This window comes from Drosophila elegans, unplaced genomic scaffold (genome assembly GCF_018152505.1).
Source record: "Drosophila elegans isolate 14027-0461.03 unplaced genomic scaffold, ASM1815250v1 contig_814, whole genome shotgun sequence".
In the NCBI taxonomy this organism is placed as follows: domain Eukaryota; kingdom Metazoa; phylum Arthropoda; class Insecta; order Diptera; family Drosophilidae; genus Drosophila; species Drosophila elegans.
In genome coordinates, this window is record NW_024546167.1 from 18,014,584 (window position 1) to 18,024,783 (window position 10,200).

Sequence of the window (10,200 nt, forward strand, 5' to 3'; positions counted from 1 at the left end):
ATCCGATATCTAAACAAGCTTGCCACTAATGTTTATAATAATTCTTTTCGTAAATTTTCAATCTTTTTTGCTTTGTTTTTTTTTTTTACTTTGAAAGTTTTCCTGAGGTCTTTTTTTTAGGTAGGTACCGTTTTTTTTGGTGTTGTTGATTCGATTCCACAGTGATGAGAGAACTAGTTGAATTGTTTATCTTGGATTTTTATTTAATAAAATATTAACAATTCTGGGCTGTGGCCCGTGTTTACTTGGTTACTTTTAGTTGTTGCTTTTGGCGCCTAAAATTTGACTTTGACTTTAACAAAAGTAAAGTACATAAATAATAAAGTAATATCAAAAACTGATTTAGTTCTGAGGATCCTCCGGCGCTGGCAGCTTCTCCCAGGTGGGCTCCACGCCCCAGATCTCGCGGGCGTACTCGGCAATGGTGCGGTCCGAGGAGAACTTGCCGCTGGACGCAATGTTGTTGATGGACATCTCCAGCCACTTGGCTTGGTTCTGAAAATTAAGCGATAGAATTGGGGGTTTAGAAAATATATAAAATAAAAAAACGAGAGACGAAATTTTGGAAGGATATATCTATCATTTAATACTATTGGTTGTAAACGGAACAGCGGCTACATTAGTAGAATTCATGACTGGGGTTGCAGTTTTGTAAGGATTATTGCTCTGGCATTAAATGTGTTTTTAAAACATTCCCAAAAATTTAAGAAATACGGAATATAGTGAATATTTAGAAGAAATAGCAGGCAGACTCATTTGTAAGGCCTTGTTTAGTCCATTATTTCTTAAACTAAGGAATTTTTTCTAATCCTAAAGTTTTTCCTTGGTTTGGGTTACAATCAAAATAACTCTTAAATTTTGTAAATATTTGATCTAATTGAATATAATATTTAATGAATTTAAATATCAATTCCTATTTAGAAATGACTTTAGATTAGTTTCACTAGAAAATCGAAATCAAATATCAACTAATTTCCTATACCTTCTCATACCCAGCTTCTTTTTGAACATACACAACCCACAACCCTACTCTTAAACTAGGTAATCTCACCTGGTAGGTCTTGGAGACCAGATCCTGGGCCTTGATGTACGCCTCGTAGTCGGCCAGCAAGTAGTAGTGGTCGTACTTGAGCAGAATGTCGGCAATGTTCTTGAACTCGTTAGGATTGCCGGGGCTGAAGAAGCCGCCCTGGATCTGGTCGATCACCTGCTTGACCTCCGGATTGGTGTTGTAGTAGTCGTAGGCATTGTAGCCCTTCTTCTTCAAGGCCTCCACCTCATCGACGGTCATGCCGAAAATGAAGATGTTGTCCAGACCCATTTCCTCGGCCATCTCCACATTGGCACCGTCTAGAGTGCCGATGGTGAGGGCACCGTTCAACTGGAACTTCATGTTGCCGGTACCGGACGCCTCTGTGCCAGCGGTGGAGATCTGCTCGGAGAGATCGGCGGCCGGCATGATCTTCTCGGCCAGGGTGACGCGGTAGTTCTCCAGGAAGATGACCTTCAGCTTGTCGCCCACAATGGGATCGTTGTTGACCACATTGCCGACGGCGCAGATGAGCTTGATGATCTGCTTGGCCACATAGTAGCCGGGGGCAGCCTTGCCGCCGATCATGATTGTCCTCGGGGTGAAGTTGGCTGTGGGATCCTTCTTGATCCTGTTGTACAGGGTGATGATGTGCAGGCAGTTCAGCAGCTGGCGCTTGTACTCGTGGATGCGCTTCACCTGAATGTCGAACATGGACGAGGCGTTGATCTTGACGCCATAGTCCTTCTCCAGAATGGCGGCCAACTTCAGTTTGTTCTCCTGCTTGACACGGGCCACGTTGCGCTGGAAGTTCGGGTCCTTGGCCCACTTCTTCAGGGCAACCAGTTGGTCCAGATGCACCGGCCACTCATCGCCGATCTTCTCGGCAATCAGATCAGAGAGCCCGGGATTGCAGAGCAACAGCCAACGACGCGGAGTGATGCCGTTCGTCTTGTTCTGGAACTTCTTGGGATCCATCTCGTAGAAGTCACGGAACAGCGAATCCTTCAGGATCTGCGAGTGGATGGCAGCCACACCGTTGACGGCATGCGAGCCCACAATCGACAGATGCGCCATGTTGATGCGCTTCTCGCCATCCTCCTCAACCATCGACATGCGACGCATGCGGTCCATATCGTCGGGGAACTTCTTCTTCACATTCTCCATGTGCAGGAAGTTGATGTGGTAGATGATCTGCAGATGACGGGGCAGGATCGACTCCAGCAGGGACACGGGCCAGCGTTCCAGGGCCTCGGGCAGCACGGTGTGATTGGTGTAGGCACAGCTCCTCACGGTGATGTCCCATGCCTTCTCCCAGGTCAAATGCTCTTCATCGACCAGGATGCGCATCAGCTCGGGGATGGCCAGCGATGGATGGGTATCGTTCAGCTGAATGGCCACCTTATCGGGGAAGTGATCGAAGGTGTTGCGCACCGCCTCCCGCGATCCAAACTTCGACGCCTTGTACCGACGAATGATGTCCTGCAGCGTGGCTGCGCACATGAAGTACTCCTGCTTCAGACGCAGCTCCTTGCCCTCGAAGAAGTTGTCGTTGGGGTACAGCACACGGGAGATATTCTCCGCCAGATTACGATCCAACACGGCCTGGATGTAGTCACCATCGTTGACTGGAATTAAGAAGATAATTTTTGGTTCATTTTACCACTTCAAGGGGTACTTGTAAAGTTAAACTATCTAATATCAAATCCATAAGTTTAAATTTTAAGTAGATCCGAAACAAATTGACAATTATATAAGCATTGAAAGAAAAGAATCAAAGAATGCCATTTTAAAATTTTTGGTGACCAAAATAAGTTGAAAAACACTGAGTTGATAGTTTTGAAAGCTAGATGAATTTATTTAATTTTTTGTTCGAAAAATTAAATTTTTTATATTAAAAAAAAAAAATTGTATAGTGAAAATGGACCCAAACATTTTGGTTGTCAGCCATTTTGTTAAAAATTTATATATTTTACAAATCTTTGAATGAAAAACTAGTTTATAGTGCTATTTAACTAAATCATTTGCAATTTACTGTTTCGATTGATTTGATTGGTCACCAAAAAACCAAATTACAGAAAAAAAAGATCTTTAGTAGATTTAAACTTAAATATTTTGTAATAAAAAAAAATGTATTTATAGTTGTTTTCTTAAAAAATAAATCCCGTAAATAGACACCAGGAAACTTCTTAAATAAAATACTTACAGAACTTCAGGTTGAAGTCAATTGGCGACTTAGCGGACCACAGACGCAGTGTGTTCACGTGGTTGTTGTTGTAGCCGGGAATGGGGTTGTCATAGGGCATGGCAAACACCCTCTGGGTGTCCACCCACTTCTTGCCCTCGGGCGTGTCGATCACGCGTCCGTAGAAGTTAATGGGCAGCATGAACTCCGGACGAGCCTTCTCCCAGGGATTGCCATAACGCAGCCAATCATCGGGCTCCTCCACCTGCTCACCGTTCTTGATCTTCTGGGCAAAGATACCGTACTCATAACGGATGCCATAGCCATAGGCGGCCAGACCCAGCGTGGCCATCGAGTCCAGGAAACAGGCGGCCAGACGACCCAGACCACCATTGCCCAGACCGGCGTCCTCCTCCATCTCCTCCAGATTCTCAATGTCCAGACCCAGCTGGTACATGGCCTCCTCGCACTCGCTCTGGATGCCCAAGTTGATCATGGTGTTGGTCAGGGAGCGACCCATGTAGTACTCCAGCGACAGGTAGTAGACGCGCTACAAAATATAGAGTGGGAAATCATTAGTTAATTGTCTTTTAATTCAGTTTATTAGATTCAAGGGGAAATTAAAGGAATTGAGTCACAAATTGAAGTTATTGGTTGCAACAGAGGACTTTTCTTATAAAGAATATAAATTGCAAGGCTAAAAGTATTTATTATTTTTTATACTTTTCAAAAAGTTAAATAATTTACTTTGTGTTATTGTAGATGGCAACTTTTGTAAAAGTTCTTTAGGATTATAAACACAGTAAGAAAACTGAAGAGTAATTTAACTTAACAGTTCAAAGAAAGTATCTTAAATCATAAAAAAAGTATTATTAAATTATATTTAATTATATTTATTTAAAATGGGATAATAGCTAACTTAACTTTGAAAAGTTTAACAGATTAAAGTATGATTATTATTATTAAAATGGATATAAAACTTTTACTAACTAACTATGTTATTCTCGTTAAATAACCATTTAGTAATGAAGTTAGAAGAACTCCTAAGCTTAAAAATCTTAAAATATTATATTAAAGAGCATTATAAAAGAGTGAAGAGCAATAATCACAATGCTTAAGAGAATGAAATAATCATCAAGCTTATTGGCAAACCAGTTTGGTCGTGAATTTCCGTAATGATCAGCCAAGTGCAAGGTCCCCTCAGCCCAGGCTCAACTGTACAGTGCATAATACACCCAAAGCCTGATAAGTAACTCTAAAAGACCTAGTTATGCTAGGACAGAAGGTCACCCAGTTCCCATTTCACGATTTCCAACGGGGAATATTGCCTTATCAACAGAGAAATCGCCCCGTAATTTCAGGGCAAACCAAATGGAAAACTATAAATAGAGGAAGGCATTAAAAAGCACCGGTTCGATTCAGTTCGAATCAATCGATCGATGTTACGAGGGCATTTATTGTGTTTATGTCAACGGCTATCAACTCAGCACAGATTGCAGCCTGCACTTTGCATGCTGGGCAAACATCATGGCAAAGCATGAATATATATAACTCGGAATGTGATCGGGATCATTATCGCTGCCCAATGCTGGTCTAATCATCAATCGATCACGGATCACCAATGCCCGATCATCATTGACGACAACATCGCTGACAGTGTCGCCAGTTAATGGCTAATGGCTTCCACAGTATGCTAATTCCATTCTGCTTATCAGTCTACCTATGTAATCTATACCCTAAAACGCATACCTCTGGCGCATGCTGTTTTCAGATGTCTGATGCTGTGATCCGGTAAAAAAAAATATTGCTAATTAGTGCGGAATGTTTGGCGAGCGTGTTTCTATGTGCATATTTGTAGGTGAAAGGGGTTAAGGCGCCTCTATAGAATCCAGGGATTTTCGATTAGGAATATTTCGCTACCTATTTAGCAGATAAGATATATATTGATTCAGGTAATGGTGAAAAACGAAAAATGTTTTCAACATTAAAGGTGTTTACATTAGTTTTGTTATATCGTTTTTAACATGTATTTATAAATATGAAATGATATGATCAGAAATTAGCTAATAAAATATGTGACCAACCTTAATCTACTTTGAAAGTTATTGTTGATAAAGAAATATGGTAACAACATACCATGAACTTTACAGGTGATTAGATTAAGGGTAATGTAATTTACTTCGTTTTATAATCAGAAATTAGCCAATGGATATGGTTTCGAAAAACTTAACGTTGCTAAGATTATTATGTAAGATCGACGTAATCATTGCATGAAGTTTTGAAACTTTAAAGATTTGTCAGTTATTTTATTACTGATAAAGAATGCAAAAAAAATCAAGATTATCAAATATGGATTACCGAATTACTAAAGCCGATTCTAAGCATGACCTTTCCTCTGCACCCAAAAAAAATATGCTAATAACCTACTTAGCTTATCTAATCGAAAATGCTGAGGTCCACAACAAACCATGAGTAATCTTTTTGAGCCATAAAAAGCTTTCAAAGTCATTCAACTGCCGGTGGTTATATTCTTTTAACAGCTGTTCGGGTTGTGTAGGGGCTAACGAAAACCGTTCTGGCCAGGTCTAAAGTTGAATTAGATCCCAGACATATGTTTTTTTTGTGGCTTTGATAAAGAATGCATCATCAACAAACGACCGATATTTGTTTGCATTTGTTGTTTATTATTTTTCACCTATGTGCAATAAAAAGACAAATAAACAGATGTGCATAGGAAGTTGGAAATGCGATACATTTGCTGCCCTGGCATTGAACATTCATTGATCCCTGATAGCTAAACTCTTTTAATTGGGCTTTCATGTGGGTGATAAGTGGAGCCATATATGTTCCATTTGGTCAGCCTGACTTGTGGAAAACTACAGGAAAATAAATAACTCTTTTGTGTAGCTATCCCACCCCGCATGAACTTTCTTCAATTTGCATAAATTGCTACAGACAGTCCAATAGACGCCAAGTAGTCCTTCAATTAACTCCAAGTACTGGGCTACGCATAAGAACAGCTGTTTAAGTATCTACATTTGCCTCGCTATTCAGCTGGTTGCGTGAGCTAATTGCATGTAAGGGGACAACTAAACAAAATACAGCCTATAAAAGTTCCACAACCTGAACGAAAAGAAAATATATATATATCAAATATATATGTATACGTATGAACGCAAACGAAATTGTAGCCAAAATAAAAACCCAGAGAGACTGGGAAAAAAAAAATAAAATAAAAACGGGGGAAATTTTCTTTGATATTTTTGTCAGTTGGTTGTTGTTAATAACCTTTGATTGACCTTGAAAAATGTTTGTCGCTGTGACGGCAGTTTCACCAAATTAGTTAAATTGAAAATATTTATCACCCGAAAATTGTATATAGCTTGAACTTCTAGCGGTCGAGTCAATGGAAAATTAATAGATACATTTGAGGGGCTTATGGACAGAAATTGAAAGTGATTTAAGCTGACATTCAGCAAGGACAAAAATGTTTTGCTACCGATGCTGCGAAAATTGCAAATGAAAAGCTCACGCTTCGGGCACGTGCTTAAATAGATATACATGTATATTGTGTATCTGACGGATACGTATGCAAAAAGGGGGCAATTTCAGTGCCCACTTGCATTACTTCAGTTGCATTTTCTAGGGTAATCGTCGAGAAAATTAGTGAGCCAAGGCCCGCGGGAATTTTATTTTTCAAAAACTCATAAATATGTTTGCATAGACATAGAAGTAGCTCAGCGACAGCGGCAATGTGAAGAGCTATTTATAAGCTTTTGTTGCTTAGTCAGCTGGCGGGGGGAAATCTTAAATGGGAGCGAAAAACAAGAGGTGGTGGTTGAAAAATTCGCCGGCTTTTTGCGTTGCACCTTTGCAATTTGTTGCAGTGAAAGTGTCACACCTTTTTTTTGGCGCAATTCTTGGCATTGATCCCAATTGCATCTTTTCTTTTTGGTCATTTCGCGGATAATTAAATAAAACGAAACAATTATATAGCAAAACAACGAAAGCGTGGGAAATGCAGTAAAAGCAAAAATTTTAGAAATACAGTGTTTGCTTAATATATACACCTCTTTCTATTTCAATTGAATAATTTTGAAAAAGCAATAACAGAGTATTCAATTTTAAAAAAAAATAATAGAAAGAAAGCCTTTCTTATAAGAAAAAAACATCACTTAATATATCGCAAAACTAATGCAATAAAATAATGTAAATAAATTGTAATGAATATAAGTGCATAAAATTGACATAATTCACTTGATAGAGGGTTTACTGTAAATTGGTTGGCCAAAGCGCATCGAGGAATAAATCAGCTGCGAACCGAAAGAGAATGGAGCAGGCCGAAAAAATGTCGTAATAGCCAAAAAAAAATGTAGAAAAAAAATTTATAAAGGAAATATTTAAACTATTTTGGAGGCCTACTTAAGGGAAAAATGTAGGCATAGGAGCTCCAGAAACTGTATAAAAGTAAGGTTAGGTAGCCTACTCATTTTTTTTTTTGGAAATTTCCATGGAGCAAAATCGATAACTGAGTGACCTGGACAACGAAACTCACCTTGGGATCCTTCTCATAGTAATGCTGCTGTGTGCGAATCCAACGGCCGACCATGTTGTCCTTGACGGTGTTGGCCAAGGCGAAGTAGTAGTCCCTCAGAGTGGACACATTGCGATCCTTGACCAGGGTGTAGTGCAGGTGCCGATTGAAGTTCTTCTTCACCTCGGTGACATTGCCCACCTCGGCGATCCCGCGCACCGAGATCTGCTTGCGCCGATCGGCGTCCGATTGGGGCTTCGACATGGTGTCCTAGTTATATCCCTCTGAGCAGTTCTATATAGTTTACTGATTCTGAATCCGTTGCGTGGGTGCGCGTGTGTGGCGGAGACCCGTTTGCGTGTGCGGCAGCGAATAGGAGACGGAGACTATAGACACAACCACAACCCAGACCTGAACTCAAAAGACGACAGACGACGACGACCGTTCCACAGCGAAATCCGGAGCGATTCTCACTTTATACTTTCGTTATACTTCCCAAAGCTTTTTTCGCGAGAGCTTTCGCCGCTCTTTTTTGTAAACAACTGCCGACGCGCACAGTGGATCGTTATCTATAAAATCCACTTTTTAAAGAAAATAAAAAAATATTACACAAATAAACCCGCCTTTTTTTGGTTATTGTTTTCTTTTTTTATGATAAAAAGCATACCAAAACCATAATCGAACCACCATATAACTCGTAAAATTTCTTACTCATAGGATTTTGTAATACATAATAATAATAGCATAATAATTATGACTTAGACAGCTCTATATAGAATTGTAACTTTAGATTGCCTATTTCAAATATATTTATAGTTTTAAGTAAAATTTTGACATTTTGTATTTAAAGATCAATTTTTTTTGCCGAATGCTATAAGAAATCGTTGCACTGTGCGTTGCTGACTCTTTAAAAAAAAAACAAGAAAAGTTCTTATCAGCTCTCTCACTGCTCCGCTGCATTCCTCCATCTCTTTTGCTCTTCCTGATGCACTGTGCTCCACTCTCCTCTACTCTCACTCTCTATGTCTCCCTCTCTGGTGCTCTCTCTGTGCCCCAGTCACCTTGTGCGAAGGTCATACATGCGTATTGTTGTTTATTTTCTATTCATCTTGAGCATTCGGTATGCTTTTTGTTTTTGCTTGGCATCAGGCGGTTCAAATAGTGTGTGGCGCCCTCTGGAGCTTCAAGAACATTCAGCTGTCAATGGGAGCTTTGGAGCTCTTTGGCGGTCTCTTATTTGGGGGTGTCAACTTGTTTTCAATTTCAAAAATGGCAATAGAAACTTTTAAAATGGTTCGGATATGTTGTGTCCTGTGAGTACTACATATCTTCAAGAGATTTTCATATCTATAAGATATTTAACTCTATCAAGACTTTTTGATATCTATAAGATACTTAAGTATATATTAAGATATTGTTACTTCAGAATTTTCAAGATATTTTTATATAAAACAGATTGTTTTGAGTTTAAAATACACTTTTACGTTTAAGCAAAAATAAAATAAATCAGAAACATTAGCTTTTAACCTATTTTTAGTATAGCAGAGTATATGCAGAATGAAGTTAGGTTATTTATCTGCAAAAATCAATACACAGAAGTATTTGTCATTCTCTCTTTTTTAGCATTCTAATTAAAGACAAAGGGCATTTTCAATTCTTCAAGAAATATTTTGTTGTTCCATTTCTTGTTTATTTCTTCCCATAATGGCACTTCCATGTTCAACTACTTGGGAATGCATGCGGAAAAAGTCCTTGAAAGGTGCCGTGGAAAATGGGGGGAAATTTCAAGGGACCAAGGAGCTTGTTTCTTGTGTTCACCATTTCGGCTATTTCGTTGCCAAAGAAAATGATTAGCACATTTTGCCGAAAGAAAGGGAAAGGCAAACATCTTTGGGCATTTGCCAAGTGAGCTGCCATTGAAATGAACGCCATCATTCATAAGCTGGTCGGCTAAAAATTTAAAACTTAATTGGAATCTGCTGAATCCCGACAACCATTCGCTTGTTGACTCCTCGCACATATGCACTATGCAACTAGTTTTCGTTTTGTTTCTCTTTTTTCATTCAACTACGAGTATTATGCAAAAGTTACACTTAGGCGGAAAAAAAATGGTCACTGAGAGAAATGAAACCAGGTGACTTCAAGAATGAGTTTTTATGTTTTTTTATGTTTTTTTTTTAATAAGCTTCGTGAAATAAATCTATTTTGAATTAACTTAAAATACTTGAAAAGAAAACAAAATATGCTCTCAACTGAATTTTAGATCACCATTAAGTCATTTTATGAATAATTTCACTAGAACAATGAATCATATATAATTAAATTCAACTTACCCGCATAGAACATTGATAACAATTTCGAGAGAGAAAGAGGCATTTCAAGAAGTTTGAATAATTTCACTGATAAGCTCATCTCTGATCTCTCAAAGTATTTCTGAACGCGCTCGAAATC

The 10,200-nt window shown here is 39.0% G+C and overlaps 1 protein-coding gene across 1 annotated transcript; it reads right to left on the reverse strand.

Moving 5' to 3' along the window:
- Window positions 1-182: 182 nt before the first annotated feature.
- LOC108147952 (glycogen phosphorylase) lies at window positions 183-8,199 on the reverse strand. Its single transcript, XM_017274741.2, has 4 exons — window positions 7,771-8,199; window positions 3,237-3,765; window positions 1,052-2,658; window positions 183-495 (listed from the first exon to the last, which is right to left on the reverse strand). The coding sequence occupies exons 1-4, from the start codon at window positions 8,011-8,013 to the stop codon at window positions 343-345; spliced, it is 2,532 nt and encodes an 843-aa protein (XP_017130230.1). The 5' UTR covers window positions 8,014-8,199; the 3' UTR covers window positions 183-342.
- Window positions 8,200-10,200: the final 2,001 nt, after the last annotated feature.

Bases quoted from the DNA above. Each gene is read 5' to 3' on its own strand.
- LOC108147952 (XM_017274741.2), bottom strand. From the start codon at position 8,013: ATGTCGAAGCCCCAATCGGACGCCGATCGGCGCAAGCAGATCTCGGTG. The intron at 2,659-3,236 runs GTAAGTATTTTA...TCTTAATTCCAG, and splicing joins TGACTTCAACCTGAAGTTCT to TCAACGATGGTGACTACATC. The intron at 496-1,051 runs GTGAGATTACCT...CTTAATTTTCAG, and splicing joins TGGTCTCCAAGACCTACCAG to AACCAAGCCAAGTGGCTGGA.